This window comes from Vombatus ursinus, unplaced genomic scaffold (genome assembly GCF_900497805.2).
Source record: "Vombatus ursinus unplaced genomic scaffold, bare-nosed wombat genome assembly UNPS02014799.1, whole genome shotgun sequence".
In the NCBI taxonomy this organism is placed as follows: domain Eukaryota; kingdom Metazoa; phylum Chordata; class Mammalia; order Diprotodontia; family Vombatidae; genus Vombatus; species Vombatus ursinus.
In genome coordinates this window covers 36,977,632-37,003,264 of record NW_020954577.1, presented here as the reverse complement: position 1 = coordinate 37,003,264, position 25,633 = coordinate 36,977,632, and the positions used below count along the sequence as shown (strand labels likewise).

At 42.1% G+C, this 25,633-nt stretch overlaps 1 protein-coding gene across 1 annotated transcript in view; it reads right to left on the bottom strand.

Annotated features, from left to right (window-relative positions):
• Positions 1-25,633, bottom strand: part of LOC114050286 (ubiquitin-conjugating enzyme E2 E2) — a 415,703-nt gene that overhangs the window by 93,571 nt on the left and 296,499 nt on the right. The window contains exon 4 of the mRNA XM_027871898.1: positions 14,090-14,222. Within this exon, the coding sequence (XP_027727699.1) occupies positions 14,090-14,222 (133 nt within the window). The remainder of the gene's footprint in view (positions 1-14,089; positions 14,223-25,633) is intronic.

Here is a 25,633-nt window from a genome sequence, read left to right as displayed (position 1 = left end):
CATAGATGGACACAGACACGTGGACAGACACATAGACACACAGTCACACACAGACACATTCACACACAGATACACACACACAGACCCACACAAAGATGGACAGACACAGACACATGGACAGACAGACACATGGATACACAAACAACACACATACAGACATACTCATAGACAGACAGACACATACACAGTCACACACAGATGGACAGAAAGACAGACATAAGGACAGGCACACACCCAGATACACACACAGATGGACAGAGAGACACACACATAGACATACCAACAGTCATGCACAGATGGACAGACATACACACAGATGGACAGACAGACACACAGACACACACTCTTCCTCTCATCAGAGATGGGGCAGAGCCCTGGGGAGGAGTGCGGCAGTGGCACTGCCAGATAGGGTCTCTGACATAGTCTGCCTGCCTTCAATGTTTATCTCTGGTGCTAGGGAAGGTTTGCTGGGGATCCACTATCGGGAAATGTCAGCACGAAAACCCCGAAGCATCAAGAAAATGGTTTCTAAAGTTTAAAGATAGGTATACTAAGCAAGGGGTCGAGAGCTGTATCAGCGGAGGACAGAATAACCCACACAAATGAAGTCATGGACTTGAGTTAAGTGCAAAGAAAGCCAGGTTGTGAGTCAGTTAAGATTTTTTAATTAAAATGGAAAACATTGCCCACGGCTCTGAAAGCTGACTTTTTATTCAGGATATTACATCCAAGCTATTAGGATATGTGATTTTTATGACATAAGTAAGTGTGGAAAAGGCTTGTAAAAAAATTTCTCATTTAGCTTAGGGCTGGCAAAACCCAGAACTCATTAGTGAGCTGTTCAATACAGAATTAATTATTGGTGTCGATGAGTTAGAAACAAACTAAAAATAAGCTAGCATCATGGGACAACAGCCCTCGGCCTCCATTTAAACATCACGGGCCCTGGGCAAAAAGGGGAAGCAGGGAAGGTCTCTCCCGCCTTCTTCTCCCACACCTTTTCAGGGCCTCAGGTTTGTTCTCAGGAAGAGCCGCTTGATAGCAGCTGTTTACACTTTAGTATGAATTTAAGTCTACTTATTTTTACTTCTTACAGGGATATTCCATTTAAAATTTTTCCTCCTGTTGTAGAAATGAAGACTTTGTCTTCTAGATTCATTATGGAGACAGTGTGGTATGGTGGGACGTGCATTCAGGAAGACCTGGCTGCAAACTCTAGCGTCTCTGGGTAGGCCTCAGTTTCCTCATCTGGAAAATGGGGAGGTTGGCTTCCATCACCTCTAAGTTCCTTTCCAACCCTAAATCTATGATCCGATGATTTCTAAATTAACATTCTTTCTACTAGGAACAGCAACAGCTAGTTTCTACATAGTTCTTAACAATTCCCCAAGTGCCTTACGTACACTGTCTCGCTGAAGGCTCACAACAACCCTGAGCAGTTGGTGCCGTGCAGATATTACTGCTGCCATTTTACAGATGAGAAAACTGAGGTTCAGAGAAGTTGAGAGATTTGCCCAGGGCCAGGAAGCTAGTCTTGCCCGAACATAAGTACAGTGTCCTTTTGTTATTCCACACGGCCTGACTCTCTGCTCTTCCCATGATGCCACAGTACACCTTGCCTCCTAGACAAAGGCCTTTTCCATCAATACATCATCTCAGAAAAATCCCCTCGGAAGAACAATGAGTCGAACCATATTTAGGAGGAGAAGAAATCCTGTTGTCAAACTCTTGTCAAAATTTTGTTTAAAATTGGATAATCAGCAGTTGGAAAGACAGAATCAAAATACAGTTCTTTTAAAACAGCCCTCCTTGAAATGCCTGGTTTAGGTACTAGAAGCTTAGTTATCTAATAAATTATAGAAGAAGGAAGGTATTGGGTACTTAAAAAAAAATCAAATTGATTAAAAGAAACAAGATGAAGTAACGGATAGACAGAAAGACCTGAGTTCAAATCTTGCCTCTGAAATATCCTGGCTGTGTGACCTTGGACAAGTCATTTAATCTCCCCATGCATCAGGCAACTCACTACAATTGATGACATACAATGATAGAAGGAGTTTCCTCTTAGGCTGCTACACGTGATTATGAGGCAAAGCAGAAAGAAGGGGGGGAGGGGAAGAACAGTAGACTAAAAGAAGGGCTGGATTTGCAGTTGGATTATGAAGCCCTGGGTTTGAATCCCAACTCTCCCACTTAACTAACTTTGTCATCTTGGGCAAATGGCTTTCCCTCTCTGGGCCTCAGTTTCTTTATCTGTAAAATGAAGGGGTTGGGCTAGATAACTTCTGATGTCCCTTCCTGTTCTAAATCTACCAGTAGTGATTCAGTTAATTCATGGCCTTTCACTCTGTGTATGGTGGTCTTCTTTCTCAACAAAAGGGCCATGATTTACATGTGTGAAACCCATGACCTTTTAAAGCCCAAAGAGATATAGCTCTAACTTCTTTAAAACAATCAATAATCCAACAAACATTTATAAGTGCTTACCATAAACCCTCAAACCTGGAAGAAACTGAATGTAACAGAATCTAGTAATCACAAAATAAAGCAAATCTTCACCTGAATTTTTAGAATTTTGGGATGGATACAGGACACAAACAGGGGTGGATGGGCTGTAATCTACATCTGTGGATGGGCTGTAATCTACATCTGTGGATGATGCACTTTGTTGTTATAACTCAATTCTTTATTTAAGGGGTTAACTTTTGACTTCACAGTATTGTGATATTCGACAGATTCTAGGAAGGTTAAAAATGAAATGTACAGCTCTATAGATCCTAAGAAATTTACGTCATCATTCATTCAATTAGTAAGATGTACTAGGTGCCTATGATGTTCTAGGCACTGTGGCAAATGTTGGGGTAACAAAGGCAAAAGTCCTTCCCTAAGACAGCATCAATCTCATTACTGTGCTATAAGAAATGATGAGCAGTATGATTTCAGAAAAAACTGGACTTAACACGAACTGATACAAAGTGAAGTGAACAGAACCAGGAAAACACTGCACTCAGTAACAGCAATGCTGTACAATGACCAGCTGTGAATGACTTAGCTTTTCTTAGCAATACAAAGATCAAAGACAATCCCAAAGGACTCATGATGAAAAATGCCATCTGCCTCCAGAAAAAGAACTGATGGCATCTGAAGACAGACTTAACCATACTTTAAAAAAAAAAAAAAAGAAGAAAGAGAGAAAAGAAAGGAAAAAAAAAAGAAAAAGCATCCATTCTCTAGAGAGGAGGGGTTCTTAACCTGGGGTCTATGAACTTTTTTTTTTTTAATTGGATAACTGTACTTCAATATAATTGGTGTCCTTTGCAATCCCATGTGTTTTATGTCACACATTTAGAAACATTATTCTGACAGTCGGTCCATAGGCTTCACTAGACTGGGTCAAAGGACTCTAGGACACAAACAAAGTGAAGAAGCCCATCTACCAAGGAAGCCAGAAGGTGCAAAATATAAAACAAATTGAATACAAGGTAATTTTGCAGGTGAGGAGGGTGGATCAGGATAACTCAGTTACCCAATTCAATGCCAAATAACCATAAACAAGCGGAGACTGCAGAAAGCTGCCAATTTTTATAATAAGGCTCAAGAAAATGTGATACTGGGGACAGCAACTAATTGGTGGTGGCAATGAGTAGAATGTGGCTCATTTTAATGAGTCTGTTAGCCAAAATAAACCAAATGCTGTAGTCTATACCTGTCGGTGGACTTCTCTCATTAATGGGAAATAAAGTGTTATTGAAGAATAATGAACAGAAAGGCCTAGAGGAATGTCCTCGACAGGCCTGAGGCTCTCAATGGTCTCCGGCCCTAAAACTCCCCCAGGAGCAAATGCCTCATTGGACTTAATCCTTCAGATGCACCTCCCTCCCTCTCCTTTCCCCAGGTCCTTACCTCATCCCTTCCTCAGCTCTCCCACGACCTCCAAGATAATAATTAACTCACCTGCTAAACCTTTGGTGTCAGTGTGTGAGAGGGTGAGGAGTCTACCAGTCATAGGTCCTAGCCCACAAACAGTTTAAGCAAGGGTCTTCTGGACGCAACAATTTTTTGGACTTTCTAATGTAATGCCAATGATGGTTCTGAGATGTTGTTTCTATGGGGACTCCTTCCATGGCTGCAGACTGCCATCCATCCAATCACTTAATTCTGTGAGCGCCTTGTCCATTCCCTGAATCCTCTATAAAGTATCTGCAAAGTACTTAGTGTAGTGCCTGGTACATAGTACGAGTTTAATATCCATCCACTCCATCCATATCCTGAATCTTCCTTGTATCAGCTATGCCTTACTTTTTCCTGAGTTATGGACATTCCATGATGCATAGTCATATGGCATCACTAATAGAATATTTTTTAAAAGCTCTTCCAAATACACAGCAGAACACAAAAAGAGGATTATATAGAAAATGTGCCTCTCCAATGTGTACCACTTGCCTTAGAAAATAAAAGAATATAATAAATTCCTCAAGCTGCTTTCCAAACTATCCTGCTTCTTTGTGCATCCTTATGAACTTTACTCTGTTCTCTTCTGACATTTAAGAAAAGTACTGGGATGACTGTGTTTATTTTGACATCACTACTGCTAACCCCCCACTCTCACGTAAAAACATGGGGATAAAAACACCCTTTAATAGTTTATCATACCCAAACAAATGAATCCCCACAGTGACCACATCCAAAAATGAGTGTCTCTTGGGGCACTTTGAGTTTACCACCTGTATGTGTTTCTTGGCTTGGTCAATCATTGCACTGATCAGAATTCCTAAGCCTTTCAAAGCTGCTTTCTTTCAAAAATTGTTGTCCTTCCATAAATTGTTCTCCTGGTTCTGCTCACTTCATTTTGAACCACTTTATCCTACCCAGGATTTTCTGAAATAAGCTTTTGTCATTTCAAATAGGGCAATAACATTCAATAACATTCATGTATCACAATTTGGTCAGCCATTGCCCAAAGGATGGGCACTCCCTTGGCTTACAGTTCTTTGTTTTTTTAAAGGAGGCTTTAAAAAGGAGGGAACAGCTCAGCATGGACGAAAATACTGCCAAGATTCTCAAATTAAATCCTCCCCCCTCCCCACCAAATGAATGAAACCAAACCCCCAAACCCCTTCCTAAGTCAGTTCTGGGCCCACCTTAGTCTCCACCAATCATTCCTAGCCAAGGCACCGACATCACAGAACCAGGGGCTGCCCATCTGCACGCCATCATCTAGACAATATGCACTGTTCATCTACTTTGTTCTTCCAAAGTGGAAGGCTAGATCAGTCTTTTGTGAATGACTAGGTTTGATGAAGGAGACTTTACAATGTTCTTGGGTTCACTTCTATGGCTAACAACGACAACTTCCAACAGCAACATTCAGAAAATACCACCAATTGACGAGGATTCCTTCGATTTAAACTCATTGTAGGGCATCCTTCAAGACAACGGTAAATGCATAAATCTTCCTGCCTAGCTTGAAATTGAAACACAGTGGATCACTAAACAATTTTCATAGTGGTCACATTACAGAGAAGCAGCTAGGTGGCACCATAGTGCATAGAGCACCGGAGTCAGGAAGACTCATCTTCATGAGCTCAAATCTAGCCTCAGACTCTTATGAGCTGTGTGCTCTGCCTCAGTTTCTTCACCTGTAAAATGATCTGGAGAAGGAAATAACAAACCACTCCAGTGTCTTCCAGGAAAACTCCAAATAAGATCACAAAGAGTTGGATATGACTGAACAACAACATGTTATAGAATCTTGTTTGATTTAACATATTGTGTGGGAAAAGAGAAGAACCTCTAGGCTGTAGGTACCAAACCAAATGCTTCTCTGAAATCAGCGAATAACAGACATGATCTGGTCTTATGTTATCTCCCCTTCTCAGTCCTTTCTGAGATTGCGGGAAAATGTGCCCTGCTGTTGAGCACTGTTTGCAAAGGGATGTCTGTTTTTATTAAGGATACACCTTCAAAGGTACGTAGATTATTCACATAAAAATTATGTGGCAATGAGAAAGTGGGCATATGGTTAAATCTGGGATCCTTTTCTACTCTTTTGGATTAACCTCTTTGAGTTACCTCAGAACTCAATCCCTGGACACCTATAAAATTACATCTCTGCAACGCAAATTTCTTTGGCATACATTAAATCAGATTCACGTGATCCTCCAGGCATTATTTTTAGGGATATCAGCAAGGCCTCACAGTGTCCAAATGCCATAGTTTCAATCTCTGATGAGAATAGATCATTACCAAAACATCCGCAGAACTGTTCCATTTTAAGTCCACTTGTCCTTCCAGCTTCACCTACCAATGATTTCCAGGAAAATCCTTAGCTGGGATTCCGTGAGATTGTCTTAGTTGGGTCTCCTGCCAACCTTTCTCAAACCTGCCTTTTGCTATTTTCTGAGGCAACATTACTCATCCTCTTCCTTCACTTTTGTTTTTGTTTGAACTTGTGATTTCACCAGTGTAGGGAGCTTCCAAAGTCTGAAATCATGCTGTACCAGCATGGAGGGGTATCCTGCATAAATGTAGCCACTATGTCTTTCCACTTGTCAAGGAGATCAAGTGCTTACTGGCTGATTGTGATTCCTGGGCTCTTTCAAGTTAACTGTATTGTATTAACTTGTATAAGTTAAATGAAATACTACAAAGTTGAAACCAATATAGAATCAGTTGGTGCAAAATATCTCTGGTCCACTTCGAAAAATATTTATAAACCAAAATTCACTACTTCAAAAAGTTTTATTCTAAGGATTTTTTTTAACCTAGATCTGTGATTTTATTGCTACAAGGAATGCCTGATAGGGCCCCCAGCCAACGCTCCTCAACTATTACAGCTTAGTAGCCTTGCAACTTGTAACCCTGGGGCCACACAGCTGGTACATGTCAGAGACATAACTTGAGCCTTTTTGTTCCTGAACATGAGAGCAGCTCTCTAACCACTACTCTATGCTGAATATTACCAAAAAGAAAGAAAAAGAGGGGAAAACAGAAGTTCTTTTCCTTTAAAAGGTTATGATTTAAGTTTAAAACCAAAGAATTTGAGAGTTGGAAAGGACCCTAGGGCTCTGGCCATTCATTATTCACTCTTTCTGCCCTGGGCAGAGGCAAAGGTGTGGTGTCTGGAAAGTCCAAGACTTTGGATTTGGATTTGGGCTCTGTTGCTGTCACTGACTATTTGGACGATCTTTGGCAAGTCCTGGAACTTCTCTGGGCCTCAGTTTCTTCAGGTTTAAAATGAAGGTGTTGCGCTAGTCCTCTGAGGCCCCCAGAGCTCTCCACGACCTGGGATTCTGAAACCAAGAAAGATTAAGTGCTGTGCCCCAGTTCATATGTCAGTAATCAAGACGAGGGCCCTTGACTCCAGCCTGGTGCTGCTGCTTCCAAATCCCACTGATTCCTCTTGTAGAATTACAGACATAAATCGAGACAGCACCAGAGAGACACTCTCATTTGCATTCATCACTCACAGGATTTCCTTCCTGTGGTTATTTTTCATTTCTCCTGTCATAACCATCATGTTTGTAATCGGGTAGTAAGGTATGATCTGTTTTCTTTGATTAAAGACCAAGTATCAAGCTTCTCAACAACTTATACCTTCAAATGCTTTGACCAAAGATGTAGCAGGAAGCTAATCCACAAACACAAACGTGACATTTGAAAGTGTGGGCGAGACCTTCTCTGTTGACTGAGATTTCATTAGTAAGTGACCTCTACAGCTGAATTACTCATCTCATGAAAAAGCTGTTCAAAATATGTAAAGACTAAAAGGCAAGCTGAAGAGATTTCTGAATAAAGCAGAGGAAACGACATGGATTGCCCACGGGATGAGAAGAAATGTATCAAGTAAAAACTATATTGAAAGCTGAGCTCACAGTACCTAAAAGGCCGCTCTTTGAGAAAAAGACAGATGCACCTCTGTGGACTGACTTCCTTTTCCAACAATCAGAGGCTCAGTTTTCTTTGCAGGTGTTGCACATTCTTTTTCGGCATTTTTCCACCAGCAGATACTGTCCTGACACGAGGAAAGAAAAACATTGCTTTCCTGTGATAGATCTGAACCTTGCTAGGGCACGCCTGCCTGTGAACTCCCTGCACGGGTTACCTGGGATACAATCAAATAAAAAACAGTGAACGTGGTTCTTCCCACCGTCTCTTCTCCTGTTTGCCTGTAGCTCCCACTGAGGACCACAAAGATTCCCACTACACATGCTCGTGGCTTGCTCTGAGCTAGGGAGCAGCAGAATGGGAGTAATGTTATTGTCACCACGAAGTATGTCTACACTAAGAAATGATGTATTCTATTACCTTAACGTGACTGCTTATTTAAAATGAATCTCATTAGAGATGGGGACACAACAAGGTAGTCCCCAGCTAACATTTCGTCAAGGCATCAGAGTATTTCAAATATTTTTGAAGAAGCCAATTGGATGCTAAGGTTCCTTTCAGGTTAGTTGTGTATAGCATTATATTATTTCCTTCCTGGATCTTTTCCATTCCCCAAGTTAATATGATAATGAGATATTATTCACTTAACCATTAGATTAAAAATATTTTTACATTATTTTCATATGGAGTCAGGCCTGAGTAAAGCTAGCTTGCAGTTCAGCAATGAGACTATGGAAATGACAATCCCTAAAATGGAGTTCGGCAACTGTTACTATCTACCAGGGAGCTTGTCCTCTAATATATGAGGTCAAAGACCAACTGAATTCAGGGAAACAAGGAATAATTGTTCCTGGAGACCTTTTATGCAATGCATCCTTTTTCTTTATGGCAACAACATTATTCATTCATTCGCTTATTCCTTCTCTCACTTATTTAATCATTTATTAAGGTACTGGTACGTTTCAGGCATGTTATTAGGCATTTTATGAAACAGTCCCTGCCCTCAAGGAGCTTATATTCTATGTTATAATTGGGGAATTAATTTTTGACCACGAATTTGACTTCAAACAAACCACTGATAGGATCAACATGACATAATTTACAAAGAGTCCACTGAAGTCAAGTCAACACGCGTTTATTATAAGTTCCAGGCCTTATGCTAAGTATTGAGGAAACAAAGAAAGGCCAAAAATAGCCAGCACACCATACACAATCAAGCAAACAAAGAACCAGTCCCTGCTCTTGAGGAGTTCACGGTCTAATGAGAGAAAATGTGCAAAAAGAGGTATGTACAAACAAGATACGGACAGGATGAAGTGGGATCTCAGGGGGAAGGCAGGAGAGTTAGGAGAGGTTGGGAGTGGCTTCCTGCAGAAGAAGAGATATTATCAGGGACTTGAAGGAAAGCAGTGAAGCCAGAGAGACAGAAAGGTGGAAAGAGAGCCTGCCAGAGACAATGCTCAGAGGTGGGAGATGGACCGTCTTGAGCAAACCACAGTGGTTTTTTGGAGGCCAGTGTCTCTGGCTTACAGAATACGTAGAAGGGAATAGGTTAAAAGACTAGGAAGGTAGGAAGGACCCAGTTTATAACGGGCTTTAAAGGCCAAACATGGGATCTTCTATTTGATCCTAGAGCTAATGGGAAAGCCCTGGCGCTTACTGAGGCAGGGAAGTGACAAGGTCAGACCTGCCCTAGAGCAAGACAGATCTGACAGGTGATGGGAGGGTGGAGTAGAGTGGGGAGCCGCCCCAGCAGCCACTGCAGAGGTCCAGGTGTGAGGGGAGGGAACCCTGACAGCTGCAACAAAGGAAAGAAAGCCGAGCGTTAAGAGAGATGCTCTGGACATAGAAATGGCGGATTGGTAAGGGGTTGAAAAGCCAAATGGAGCAGTTTGCCTTTTATTCTAGGAAACAGAGCCACTGAAGATCCTTAGTAGGAGAATAACATCGGCAGACTTGTGTTTCAGCAGTAACAATCTGGCAGCTGGGGTGAGGGGGCAAATATACTAGTTTAAGTACCTACAACAATTTAAAATTGTAAAACCAGGCTGGAAGACAGAATAAATTGGTTATATCATACATGTTAATAAGAAAAATATCTTCTATCGCTCTGCCTGTCACAAGTCTCTCCCTACTCCGGTCCATCCTTCATTCAGCCCTCAAATTAAGCTTCCTACAGTGCCCATCTGACCAGGCCGGCCCTGCTCCCTAGTACATTCCAGCAGCTTTCTATCATCTCCAGGATCAGATATAAAATCCTGTTTGGCATTCAAATCCTTTAGTAACTGTTCTCTCTGACCTCCCCCATGCTTTTCCAGCCTTCTCATACCTTATGTCGTCCCCTAGGTCCAGGTGAATTCTGTAAGCTGTAGAGACTCTGATCTCCCGGCTGTTCATGGAACAAGACCTTCTATCTCCTGACTCCCGACATTCACTGGCTGTCCATGCTCGGAATTCTGTCACTCCTCATCTACGCCTTTCTGGCTTCCTTCAAGTCTCAGCTAAAATCCCACCTTTTGCAAAAAACCTTTTCCTATACCTTCCAGTGCCTTCCCTCTGCTGATTATTTTGAATTTAGTGTGTGTGTGTGTGTGTGTGTGTGTGTGTGTGTGTGTGTGTGTGTGTGTATGGAGAGAGAGAGAGAGAGAGAGGGAGAGTGCTTGTCTGTTCATAGTTGTTTGCACATTGTCTTCCCCACTAGACTGTGAGCTCCTTGGAGCAGATCGTTGACTTAAAAAAATTGTTACAGGTTTCCTTGAAACAGAGAGCTAAGTACATTTAGGATATCATTCCATTTCCCCAAATTTCATTAATTGATTTATCTTTAAGTAGAAGGGAGCTCTTATTAGAGAGGATCTTAGAATCTGGCTTCCTGCAAATTCATGGTTCCCCTCTATAGTGTCTGTGACAAGAAGCCATCCAATTTCTCCTCAAATATTTCCAGTAATGAGGAACTTACTACCTTGCAAGTCAGCGTATTCCATTTTTGACACTTGTAATTGTTGGAAAGGTCTTTCTTTTTTTAAAAATTTTTTCAATTAATTTATTTTGATTTATCAACAGTCACTTCCATAAGCTTTTGAGTTCTAAATTTTTCTTCCCCTCCCTCCCCACCTACCTCCCCAAGACAGCGTGCAATCAGATATAGGCTATGCATATACATTCCTATGGAAAGGTCTTTCTTACAGCAAACTGCCCACCCCTGCTCTATGACTTTCACCCATGGGTCCTGAGAAAGGCCCTCTGAGCTTCGTGAGATAAATCGAATCCCTCTTCCTAGTGACATCCCTCAAAATATTTGAGGCAAGTTGCCATGTTCCTCCTTTTGGTTTCTAATCAGAGAGCCATAACTTCTTTAAATCCTGCACCACGTGCATGATTTCCAGACCTCTTGCCCCCTGGTCGCCCTCTAGCTTGTCAACGTCGTTCTCCAAATGTGCTGCCGAGGTCTGAAAGCAGCGCTCTTGATGTGGCCAGGCCAGCGTGCTCTGCACTACGGTTATTACTGCTTATGCTCTAGACACTATTTTTCTATTATTGCAACCTAAGATTACATTAGTGTTTTTTGGCAGCCACATCACACTTTTGGCTCATCTTGAGCTTGCAGTAAACTAATAGCCCCAGGTCTTTTTCATGTGAACTGCCGTTAAGACAGGTCTTCCTATCCTGTACTTGTGAAATTGGTTTTTTGGACCCTAAATGAAGAATCGCATATTCTTCTTACTTAATTTCATCTTGATCCTTTTGATCCATCATTCCAGTCTGTTGCATTTCTCCTCTTCTCCCCAGCTTTGCACTCCCTTTAATAATGGACACTTTTCAGAGTATGGTGCCAATATCCCTAATATTCTACTAGGAAGCCAAAGGTGAATCCAACCTAAATGGAAGAGCTAGTCATGCTGGCAAAGTTTTTTGACTACCAAAAAAAAAAAAACTGTTTACTTTCCCTAAAAACTGATTAAGTTGAACTGGAGAGAACTGTATGCCATCATGATGTTGCCACTATTGCTGTTGGATAAGAAGGGGATCCCAATTCCCAAGCTCTGCACCAAGATGAGGGAGACAGATGCTCAGGCAAGGAGGAAGGAATCAGGGTAAGAACTGATACAGAATTTCTGGTTGAAGGAGATCACATGCTATTCTTTTCTTCTTCCTTTTTCTTCCTATTCCCTATCACACCCTTTGCCTCAGAGAAATTTCGTTTCCCTCAACAGCACAAAATAAATCAAATTTGAAGAAGGAACTGGGTCAAAAAGTTGTCCAGAAATAAGCACTTTTTTAATGGGGCCAATGGGAATGCAGGTGGTTTGTAGGGCTTGCCAAAGGAGCCCTCAATAAGGGAGATATTCCAGATGAAATAGACTGAGGGCTGAAGGCACTGTAGTGGCCAACGATGAAATACACCAAGAGCTGGAGGCATCTTAGCAGTCATCAAGTTCCTACCTTAGTTTAATCTAATATTAAAGATGAGAAAATTCAAGCACAGAGAGGATGAGTGATTACCCAAAGTCACACAGGAAGTGACCAAGGGAAATTATTATTTTACTATTACTATTAATAACCAATTGTTAATTTGGTATCTGGGCTTTTCTCCTCTATTTCTTCATGGAGGCCCAGCTCCTGTGGAAGGTCAGCCTTCTCTGAAGGACATGACCGAGATTACCCAATCTTCAGGGAACATGCTCCTCCCTCTTGGGCAGGGCCCCAACCAACTAGGAGACCTTTTGTTTAGAATATAAATAGAATCCAGTCCAGGACAACTCTTACCCAAAGGAAGTGAGCCCTCTCCTTGCACCCCTCTGTCTGAGTTTAGGGTGCCCAGCTTATGCAAGAGAAAGCCCACTAGAATGGTCTGAATGGAGATGGATTCCCCTGTCCAAAGCACTGAAGGCCATTAAGACTCATGATCAAGCCAGAGTCTCACCGGGAGGAGTTAAAGACTTATAGCCCACCTCCTCATTAAATGTCCACCAGTCAGGATTGATTTTCAGTTGTCAAAGGAATTTCCTTTCAAGGATTATTAAAAGCTTTCAGGCTCTCCATGTCTTTTGCCTTTAGTTACCGAAACCACTGACCATCAATTTAGTGATTATTAGATAGCCTAATTAATAAACTGATTATTAATTACCCAGAAATTCTGTCTCTTGGGGTTTTTCATTTGTCACATGGCAGAGCTAGGATTTAAACCTTGGACCTCTGACTCCCAATCCAGCCTCACTGCAACAGAGACCTCATGGAAAGGGATCTCACAGGTCATCAATTCCAACTCTTTTGGTTGAAGAAACTGAGGCCTAAGGAGATTAAGTGATAGGCCCAAGGTCACACAGGTAGAATTCAAACCTAGGACCTTTGACTCTAGGGCCAGTGTCCTTTGCATGCCGTTCCCAAAATAGTAAGAAGGTAAGCAAGGAACTAGAAGAACCCACGAATCATATAATCAGTCCCCAGAAAATCAAGGGCTGCTTAGTGGAGTGAGTTTTTTTGATGATATGACATCACTTGATGATTTCAGATACCTACACAGAAAACCATCTGTTAGCCACTCAGATTTAATAATTACACATCCTGGAGGCCTTGATAATGGACTGCTGAACATCTCTGTACAATCTGTGTGTCACACATTCCCTTCAGCCAAACAATCTTCATACCCTGGGGAACTCAATGAAATATGCAATAAACCCAGGCCCTCACCAATTCAGAACTCCAGTGTTCGCTCCTAACCCTCACTATGGCCTCCTGCCTGGCTCTAATCCCTGGCTGGCCATGCCTACACTATCAGCACCAGTTCTACTGCTAGAGTCTAGTCCCAGACTTGTCCCCCTTGGACCTCCCACTCCCACCCTGGGTGTCTTCATCTTTCTTTAAGATGTCACAGAATCACAGAGCTGGAAACAGCCTCATAAGCCATCACACCAACACCTGACTGCTACAGCTTCCCTTCCACCATATCCTCAACAAGGGATCATCCACCTTCTGCATGAAGTCTTCCAGTGAGTGAAGCCATTCCCCTTCCAGATAACTCTAATCGTCAGGGAGTTTTACAGCAAGAAAGAGGAATAGGGACACTAGGGATGAACTGGGGGAAACAGACATTGTCATTACTTCATTTTCACCCCTGGGCAATTCCTTGGGGTAGTGGAATGTACACTTCTAATGTGGTTTATTTATAACAATATTGATTGCTTAAGAGAGTCATACTGACCTTAGGTGGTTTAAATGGGTAGTCTGGTGAGAAGGTAATGTCAAGAAAGAAAACCCCTCCTTCATAGACAGACCCTGGGGGTCCCAAGATAGTTGACCGCCATTCATAAATGTTGTCTCCTTTGGGTCCAGCACTGTAAAGAGAAATGAACATGAGACATGCTTAGAAACTAAGGATAATCTAGAGTTTGTCATATTGGTTTTATCATGATAATGAATTGGGCAAGTACATTTAAATTGATAACAGAGCAGACCGGAGGTTAATTATCCAGCATAAGTCAGATGCTAATACACTAGTAGTCACCACTGGGAATGTTTTAAACATCATTACTGATAGCAAAAGAAAACCAAGAAGATTTTGGGGTAAGGGGATGCTAGACACAAACGTTGACTACTTCAAAATACTGCCGAGGATTAGCAGACCTTGTAAGAAAGAGCAGGGAAACCTGTCATTCCCCTTCCTCCTTCCCGCACCAGAAAAGGTCAAAGTCTCCCACTACAGCCTGGGCCATCTCCAGTCATCCTGATCTGTATCTCGCCACTGGACTCCGATGATTCGGGAGCAGAAAGTGAGGCTGGTGACTTTGCACAGCCCTCCCTTACTTAAATCCAATTCACTTGCATGTCGTGGCACCACCGTCCTGAAGTCATGGTCCTCTTCGAGAACGAAGGACAAACAACAACAGCCCTCACCAGAGCCTCTGGCCCTCAGACTAATTCTGTTGAATCCCCAAGGTCTGGGGGTCTTGGGGTACAGTACCCCAAGGTACTCTAAGGGAGGGCTAAGCAGAATGCTCTGGGCTGGCCTACAATCCACACCACAATTGATAACATTGGGAAGGTGTGGTTTAAGCTCAGAAGCAATCAATGAATCAAGTTTTGAGACATAAAATGCTCAAAAATGTGGAACTTCCCATAAGGGGGCCCTTCTGACAACAGGCTGTACAACAGTGGGTTTCTCAGAAATGTAGTATCCCAAAAGAATCCCTGAAATCAAATGAGATTTGGGCACTGCATTTCTCTTTGAGACCCTGAGCAAAAGGAACTAGGGAATCTCAGTCTTTGACAAAACAGTAACCATTTCATTGGCGCTTAACATTTGACACACATTATCTCATTTGAGCTTCAGGACATTACTGGGAGACAAGGTTGAGATTATCCCCACATTCTACAGATGTAGAAACAGAAAGCTCCAAGGACTAAACTGATTTGTCCACAGTCATACAGCTAGTAAGTATCAGACCCCTAGAGATAGATACCAGATACCAAGAGATAGACTGTACCCCATAACACAATTAAAGACCCTAAAGGAGAGAGTCAGGCAGGAATTAAAGAAAAACTGTATTCAATTCAGGATACCTTACTGGGCATTTAAAACGGCAAGACTGCGGAGATGCGAGAATTAAAAAAAAAAAAAAAGCCTCTGCTCTCCAGGAGCTTGTTCTCTGCTGCAGAGACAGGAAATGATAACTACAACCTAGTGAAGATTTTCTTCTATTCTATCATGTTTTGAAATTATGTTTATGACATTCATTGTTTTAAAAAAAACCTTATGGATAAAGTATTAAGTGCTTATTAAGTACCAGACAGCAAATACGAGACAGTCCCTGCCCTCAAAGAGTTTACATTCTAATGGCTATTCTAATCCATGAAGGGGTAGCTGACTTCAGTTTAATTCCAATGAACAAGGTTGGTCCCAGGGAGCAGGCCAGGAAGTCTCCCAGGTAGACAGAAGGTTAGAACCACATGTTAAGTACATATTCAGACACGACTATCTATTAGCTTGTGTTCGACTGTTTATCTTTATTCCAAGGGAGGATCTGATGGTGCTGGCGGTCAGGGACATGTAGTAGGAAATAACCAAATGTTGGGGCAGCAGGTGGCAATGCAGTAGACAGAGTGCCAGGCCTTGAGTCAGGAAGACTCATCTCCAGAGTTCAAATATGACCTCGGACACTTACTAGCTGTGTGACCCTGGGCAAGTCACTTTAACCTGTTTGCCTCAGTTTCCTCATTTGTAAAATGAACTAGAGAAAGAAATAGCAAACCACTCCAGTATCTTTGTCAAGACAACCCCAAATGGGGTCATGAAGAGTCAGACATGACTGAAAACAACTAAACAACAAACCACAGCATAAGACACAAAAGGCATCAGCGAAACTTGAGACAAATTTTAAAAAATCTTACTGAGCAATTCCTAAATGAATACATTGAAAAGCAGTGTTGTCAGAAAATCATTCTTCACCTCCTTCCTCGTTCTCCATCTTCGCACTAATGGCCATGCAATGACCTCTCTTTGTATGTTCACGTTGGAAGCTTTGGCCACAAAGGCTGCCTGTTGTCAGATGAGCTTGCTCACTCAGATGACTCATACACTTGGTTGCCACCCTGAACTATAATTAGCCTCAGTATGAATAGATAAGTTCAAAAGAGAGAAGAGTGAGTAGTGGGTAAATTATAGGCTTGTGGTAACAGTATTTCCTCATGGTAAATGAAGAAATGTATATTTTTCTAAAAGTTATACTGTACATTGCATAGAGCTATGTAAAACTACGCAGGGCCATCTTCCCAATTCCTACTGTAGGAGTATCTGTCACCATCCACGGCTCTGACACTGAACATGCACTGCTCAGTCATCACAGCAGACCATCACGGGGCTTTAAAGTTGCAAAGTACTTAACAGATACTGGGTGAGAATCTCCCCTAGAATGGACATACCCCAGTAAAGTGACTCCAGTTTTTACCCGAAGCTGCTATTTCCTGGGGTAAGCTGCCCTTTCTTCTCTAAGAGTTAGTAAGTTTTCCCTGAATTTTGAGCTTATATTTGCCTTTTGTAGTTTCGATTCTAATTTCAGTTCTGCTCTCTGGGGCCAAACGGAACAACTTGGACCCCTTTTTTCCAACATGCACACACACACACACACACACACACACGCACACCCCTTCAAGTACATGAATAAACAGTTAGCATGCCTCCACCCCCCCCCCCCAAAGAAGCCTTTTTTGCTCCAGGCCAAATATGCCCCTTCCTTCAACCAGTCCTCAAATCGCAGGAACTGAAGCCCCTTCATCATCCTGGCTGTCTGACCTCCTTTGGGTACAAGAGTTTATCGTTTTGACTTGTTGATGGGGGTTAATGCAAGGAGTCACAAAATACAGATACCCAGGAGGAGATTCACCAGGAGAGGGCTTTGTGCAATGACTTTTTAAAAACAATGCCTCTGGTTTGTAATATCAGTTACTTCTGGATTAGCTTTCTTCGCCCAGTTAGCTGCATCTGATGCCATATCAAACATTTTACACCCACAGTTCTCAAGTTCTCCAAGGAGTCATTCATTTCCTAACCTCATCTCCGGGTCCAGATTGGTCACTACGATTATTGCAGATTTTGACTTGATACGGTTGTTCTTTTCATGTCTATTACTGTAGCTTATGTATCTATCTATATCTACATTCCTTCTGATTAACAAGAATAAAAATAATATGTATCTATATATATGTATATACAAACACACATTAGTGTTTCAAGGCTTGCAAAGTACTTTACATGCTATATCTAATTTGATCCTTATAATAATCCTGCTAGGTAGATGTTATTATTACCCCCATTTTCCAAATGAGGAAACTGAGGCAGAAAGCGGTTAAGTGCCTTGTCCAGGGTCACACAACTAGTATGTGTCAGAGGCCAGATTTGCCCTCAGGTCTTCCTGCCTCCCAAGACTAGCACTCCATCCACATGGTCACCCAGCTGCCCTTCCCTACCTCCTTCATCCTTCATCTGTTCACACAAGCCTTCCCATGTTTCTCTGAATCCTTCCTAGCAGTCATTCTTCCCACCTCTATATTTCATTACATTCACACAGCATAATGTGCTCGGCCACTCCTCTTTTGATGGACAACCACTTTATGTATCATTTGTTGCTACCCCCAATACTGCTATGACTGTCTTGGTATATATTCGGTCCTTCTGTCTTTGAGATTCTGCCCAGCAGGAGGCTCTCTGGGTGAAAGGCTATGGACAGTTTGGCCTCTTGAAGCTTTTTTTTCGGCATAATTCCAAACTGGTTTCCAGCACGATGGGACCAATTCACCACTCCCTCATCACTCTACTAGTGTGTGTCTTTCTGCTGCCCCTCCCCCAACACTGCTACCTCTTCTGCCTTTGGTCCTTTGACCAATTTGCTGGATATGAATCCAAACTTCAGAGCTTTGTAATTTGTATTTCCGTGACAATCTGTGACTTCAAGCAATCTTTTATATTCCACTCAACAAAGCATTTATAAAAGGATAGGTACTGGATCTAGTTGTTAATAGTTTGAAGTTCCTTTTAGAATTATTTGTTCATTTCCTTTGACCACTGATCTCCTGGAGAATTGCTCCTGAAGGATGCTCATAAAGAGGAATGCCATCAGACTCCAGTGGCTGGGAATGTTGGTATTCAGACATACCTTTATTCAGGCCTGCACAACCTGCGGCCTGCCAAAGATTGGGTAGGCCTGCTTTATCCCAGCCCTGAGTTTGGTAAAACTGAGAGACTTCTCTCAGACTAACTCAATTTCTAATTCCTCAAACCAAATTATTTCATTTTTGGCTGTCTGAATTCACACTGCACCATAGAGGGTATGGATAACACTGCCCCACTGGATTGGTTGGTGCTGTCAAAGGGGGTATTTACGGGAAAGCCTTGACCAACACTGTAACAACAATTTGTGTTAAAAACAGATTGTATTTTTTAAACAAACTTTCCATGTACTTGGAATCCCTCCAGTATTGTTCCTTAGGCCAGAGGGAGCACTGGCCTCTTGCCCGTTAGGGCTGCTGTCCCTGATCTGCCCATTAGGATAGTGGGTACATGGGCTTCAGGCTCTAACCCTTTTTTGGGTAAAAATGTTGTTCACACACACACTATAATTAATAGCTTCCCACAGTGAAGAAGATAGGGTTTACTAAAGAAGCAACTGAAGTAAAAATAAAAAAAGGGGGAGAGGGAAGGGAGGACAAGTGCTAGAAAGCCCTCTGTATTTTGGTTGATAATTGTACCTTCCCTGCTCCAAGCACACACAGAGAGAAAACCTGGCCTCAATGATTACCACTATCAGCATGCTCATTCTCTGGGCCCTCAATGATTTTCCTAGTCAGGAAAGTTATTCCCATTTCCCACCTGAGCCTCAAAAGATACCAAAAGGTTTCAAGTTTTCTTGGTAGTAGAAAGTAGAAAAAGACCGACTGTGAAAAATAATTCTGCTTGGATTGGTAGAGCCTTAGAAAGTATTTGATGCCATTAGGTGGGACTCCCATGAAACCCAAATTATAGCTAAGTGTAATCAGCAACTATAAATAACACCCCTTTATAATGCCAAATCTGAAGGAAGGTGCTGGACATTACAGGGTCCCATCCCATTAGGCTTGTCATTTGTTGAGTCATACAGAAGAAGACGACAGTTTTAAAGGCTCTCTTGCAACACAATACATTTCTCTTGTTTATGTGAAGATCATACAAAATTTCCTTGATAGACTGAACAACAGAAATAAATTTTGTTTCCTGACTCTCTAATTATTAATGTCAATTAAGGCATAAAACAGGGAGACTTGTATGCGTCTAAGGCATATGCCACTGCCACGGAGGGCATACGCTACCATAGAGGCCAATTCAATCTAGCAATCATTAAACAAAGATAAGTAAATATGTAATATATACAAAATGAACATAAAATAATTGGAGGGGGGATAGAACATTAACAAAGAAGACATGTACAATCAGGAAAATTCATTGACTCCAGGTCACCCAGCAAATGCTGAACTTAGGTTCTAATCCAGGTCTTCTGAGAGCAGACCTAGGAACACTGGGTAGAACCTGCAGGGGCAGATATAGGCTTCAGGTCAGGAAAATCTTCCTAATGACTCCAGCAATCTGAAAGAGGAATGGGCCACCTTGGGAGGATGGGGCTACTTGACTTCTTTGGATATGGCTGGATGATCAAGTACCCGGGACCCTTAAGGATGGATTCATGGTTAGCTGCAGGTAGGACTGCTGGCCCGTGAGATCCCATCTTGCTCTGAAATTGATTGATTCTATGACTCCAAATCCAGGGCTCTTTCAGCTACCGACCGTACAAGGCTAGCAACAACTCAGATACAAAGAAGGCAATAACCTCTACTCACCAGTAACTCCTGTTCTAATGCAGAAGACAAGTATGCAGAGAAGTAAATACAGAATACATTTCAAACGAATACAAAACACAAAAGGGTAGTTTGGGAGGGAGGGCACTGGCACTTGGTGGGATCTGGAAAGGCTTCAGGAAGAAGGTGTTGCTTGAAGGGTATCGTGAAGGAAAAAAGGACCTGAGATGGGAAAAGGGAATGCCCTCTGGGGACAGAGAACAGTCAGTGCAAAGGTCCAGGAACAGGAGACGGAGTGTCCCATGTGAAGAACAAAGTAAAGGCCAGTTTGGCCGGATCCCAGAGCGAAGGGAAGAAGTGGTGTCCAGTGAGGCTGGAAAGATAAGCTGGTGACAGGTTGTGAAGGTCTTTAAAAGCTAAAGGGCAGTTTAGATTTTGTGCTAGAGGTAACAAGGAACCACTAGAATTATCTGAGCTGGGGAGTGGTAGGGTCAGATACGAGCTTCAGGCAAGTTTCTTTGCTAAGAGTGTAGGATGGACTAGAGAAGTGAGAGACTGAGCAGAATTAAAGAAGGAGTGAAGAGAAGAAAAGAAAAAGACGAAAGGAACATCCCAAAGGAACGCTGTTTTCAGAAAAAGATCCAAGGGGGGGTGCCTTTTCTAGTGAGTGAAATCTTAAAGTAGGCACCTCCCTCCCCCCAAGTTGTTATGCTCTCTCCCTTCAGAGATTACTTTGCATTATGTTGCATACCTGCTACAGACAAGTAGGAGTCCTATCACCCTCCCTCTCTCAACAGAAGAGAAGCTAGGGGAGGGCAGGGCTTGTTTTGTTTCTGTCTGTACGTCCTTAATGCCAAGCCCAGTGCCTGAATAAGCCCTTAGTAAAATACTTATTTTATGGAAAGGTCAAAGAACACACATGAACAGAAGACAAAATAAACCAAACACCAGAAAGTATTCAGAAACAATGCATGGAAGCTGGAGACGTGGGGAAAGGTGGGGACTGTGATGGAGAGAGCAGAGGAAATGATAAAAGAATAGAATCGTGGGGCACAACGGGGAAAAGGAATCAGTGCGTTAGCTGAGAAGGAAGAGAGTTAAAGTGGTGGGTGTGGGAAACAGTACAGCTGTTTAGCAACAGAGTACAAGCATCTGCAGAGTGGTTTTTCTAAAATTCCTGAAGCTCACTGTATTTGTATTCAGTACACAGTGCTTAAAAAAAAAAAAAAACCGACAAAGCACAACACATGCATTGAAAGCTCCCATGATATCTCAACAACCAAAACTGCCTTGGTGAGAACATAAATGATCCATTTGATAGACCAGAATATAGTGGGGTCTGGGAAATTACTTAAAAAATTAAAAGTAATAATTTCCTTCACAGAACTCCTTCCACGTAGCTTCACTGGATAACAGAGCTACCACTGGAAAGAATCTAGGAGGCTGTCTAGCCCAAATCTCTCATTTTATAGATAAGGAAACTGAGACCCAGGGAGGTACAGTGATTTGCCAAAGGTTACACAGGTACTAAATGGGAGAGGAAGAATTCAAACCTAGGTCCTCTGACCCCAAGTCCATGGACCTCTTCCATTACCATTGTATTTTAGATTTTTGTTTAGGCTTCCTTGTACACCTTAATGGGAACAGCAACTGTTATTATAAATTCAGCGTCAGAATTCAACAAACGCTTATCAATGACTCATCTTGGTCAGAGAATGGTGTTAGGGATTGGAGGGGATACAAAGTTCAGATAAAACACAGACCCTGCCTTCGTGGAGCTTCCATGTTCCTGCAGAGGACCTCACCATCCTTCCAAACACCCAAGTTCAAAACCTCAGAGACCCTCCTGATTTTCCCTTCTCTCTCAGCCCTTATATACAATCAGTGGAAAAGTCTTATAGATTTTTACCTTCCCAACAGTTCTCAAATCTGTCTACTTCACTCCACTCATACCTTACAGCCCAGGTGGCCTCCTGATAGGTCTTCCTGTTTTCTGTCTTTCCCCTTACAATCTGTCCTCAACACAGCCAGAGAAATAATTTTTGGAGATACAAGTTTCTTATTCCCTTATTTAGGAATTTTCCTTAGCATACAAATGCTTTGAAAGTCTGCCATTACAATCTGACTCCCATCTACCTTTGCAATTTTATTTTGTATTACTCCTCTTTATATATTTACATGTTTTCGAGTGCTTAGCACAGTGCCTGCACATAGCAGGTGCTAAATAAATGTTTACTGAATATATTCTACATTGGAGCCAAACTGGTCTGATAAAACTCCTGGAACTTGGCATTTCATCTGTAGTGTCCTCCATGCCTAAAAAACATTCCTTCCTCACCTCTTGGGAACATTATCTTTCTTCAGGGCTCAGCTCAGGTTAGCTAATTCCTCTCCAAAGCCCTCCCTGATCTCAGTTAGTTCTTTCTCTCTTCTTGAAATGCCCAGTGTTTACTCATCTGGGTGTGGGTTATTTCCCTTAGGAGACTCTAAGCCTTTTGAAGGCCCCCAAAGACAATATAAGGCTGACATGCCTAAACAGTGCATCAGGAAAACTATCTGGTATTCTGAATACTTACAAATGAGTAAACTGAGGCCCAGAAAAATTAAGTACCTTGGCTAAAGTCACATAGCCAGAGAGTGACAGAAAACAGGATTAGAACCCAGGCCTGCTGAATTCTATGCTTTTTGCCACAATATTCCCTCTTCTGCTAGGGTTTGTAAAATGATCTTTTGAAATGCTTTCACCCATAAAAGAACTAAAAATTATCCTTACAATTTGCATAATGAGCCACCAGATTCATGTCCACAGATCAAAAGCAATTTCTGGATCTTCCTCAGCTCCCGCTGGCCTTGTCCCAGGGCTCTTTTTAGGCTGTGTTCCTGCTCACAGCCACTTTTACTCGAGACACTATCATTTTTCAGACTCCCAAGCTTCTGTCTCCTGGCCTTCCCCTCTTTCTAACCACTGCTTTTTCCTATAACAGTTTTTATCTCACCGATTCACTTCTCAACAAGTCTCCAATGGCCCACCCTTAGTACTGGATAATGCCCTCATTCCTCAGCCTGGCATTCAAGTTAGTTTTTATTATTGGTCTTAATAAAATATGTTAACTAGAGAGGCACAGGGGACCTACTTACGGAATGAAATAGATGCAGAGACAAGCCTCCTCTGTATTTTGAATACTGTATGCAAATAATTGCCGGGAAACATTGTTTTCTTAAGCAGGTTAACTATTCCCCCTAGTACCTGGTTAAGGCCGGTTAATTTTCTTAGCAAGTCATTTCTAAAGGAATGGTGAAAAGGGAACTTTCAGCCCAGCCCAGCACAGTGCAACTCTGGTGAACTGAGGAGAAATCATTGAAAGTTAGAGGCGGAAGGAAAGTTAGGACTATCATTTATTTCGCTCCAAGCTCCACATTTTATAGATAAGGACATGAAGGCTCCTAACGTTGGAATTTTCCCAGGGTCGCCTCATGGTGGTAAAACAAGGCTTCCCATTCAAAGTCTGGTGCTCATCGCCAACCCTAATTAGTGGACCAGCAAACCTACCTAAGGTTTTCTTTAAAAGCCCCAGTAAAGAAGACAGAACTTGGTCAGGAAAACTTCAGTTTGGTGATCTTTTCTTTACCAGCAGCCCAAGGGGAGCACAAAAAGAGAAGTAATCGCCCAGAGTGGAATGATGGTTTGTGTTTATAGAGTGCTTTAAGGTTTGCAAAGAGCTTTACATATGTTAATTCGCTTGAAACTCACAACTAGGAGGGGGTGTACTATCATAATCCCGTTTGTTTTAGTTTTTTGTTTTTTTTTTAACTGCGATGAAAAAACGAGGCAAAGAGAGACGTGCTCCAGGTCACAGAGCTAGTGTATGGAGGAAGATTTAAAATAATAATAGCTAACGTTTATACAGTGTTACTCAGTTGTGCCAGGCACAGTCCTAAGACCTTTACAGTACTGTTTCATTTGATTTTCATTTATTGATTGATGGAATAAAAGAAGCATTTCCATAACATAGTATAATAAAAAAAAGATGATTGTATGTGAAACTGCAAATCTATTATGTACAACTTGCTATTTCTTTTATTTTTATTTATTTATTTTTGCTTTTTGGCTAGGCAACAGGGTTAAGGGACTTGCCCAGGGTCACACAGCTAGTGTCAAGTGTCTGAAGCCATATTTGAAATCAGGTCCTCCTGACTCCAAGGCCAGAGCTTTATCCACTGCACCACCTACTATTCCTTTTAAATATATAATTATTGTGTAAATTTCCCCACCCCCCTTTTTCTTCTTCCTCAACAACCTGGGGAACAGGTGCTATTATTATCCTCATTTTATAGATGAGGAAACTGAGGCAAACTAGGGTTAAGGGACTTGCCCAGGGTCACACAGGGAAGAGGTTGAGGTTGCACTTGAATTCAGGTCTTCTGACTTCAGGCCCAGTGTTCTATCCATCTAGGATAAGGTGAATCAATGATATTGGCAGTCCAGACTGACACTGGCAAAATTATGAAACAGGACAACATTTGGTGGCCTCAACCTCCCTCTTCCTACATCATTTTGTTCATGCCTGGATTTCTGCTAATTTTTTTCTTTGTTCTTTTGTTACCAAAATTCATGTTCAGGAAAGGATGTGATAAATAAATTCACTTACATTAGGGTATAAATGACTGGTAAGACAGTGATCTTTCCCTGGGGACATTTGTATTTTAGTTAGGGATGAAGGAAAGCCTTTCTCATTGGGAATTGTAGGCAGAAAGTTTTTACATTCCAGGACGTGAAGGATTTAAGGGAAGTGAAAGGGAGCCAATGAAGTTTATGGAGGAGGAGAGTGACATGATTAAAGCTGTGCTTTCCAGGTATAACAGAAATTGTCCCGTAAACCTTAAGGTTTGGAAAAGGAAGGAGCTCAGTGGCCTTAAAGGGAAGTCCGACATACTTAGGACAGAGGAAAAGCTCTGAGGTGTCTATCTGAGGGCAGAAACAGGGCTCAAGGTGTTTTGAGATGGTCAGAACCGTGCATCAGGAAAAACACTTTCGAGGACCCTTAAATACCTTCGGGCACTTCTGGCTTCAAGAGAGAAGATGCATGAGGCCAACCCCACTTCAGGCTACTTAAGGAGAAGACTCTGGGAAGACACGAGTGGAGTTGGCAGTCTCCATCATGACTCTACTCTTACCTTGCTACAGTAGAGAATTTAAGGAGATTCCCCTGGGGTAAGATCCGGGAACCCCCCCCCGCCTTAGTTGAGCTGAATAATCTTGATCTCAATGGGAGAGCGCCCTCGCTCTGTATTGTCTGGTAGATATTCTCCAATGGATTTCTTCTCTGATTTCTGCTTTGCTATGATTTGGAGAAATGTGTTTCTTTGCTATTCGCCATGCGTGTTCATTATGGAACTGGTATTTACTGTGTCAAGCCTTGGATAT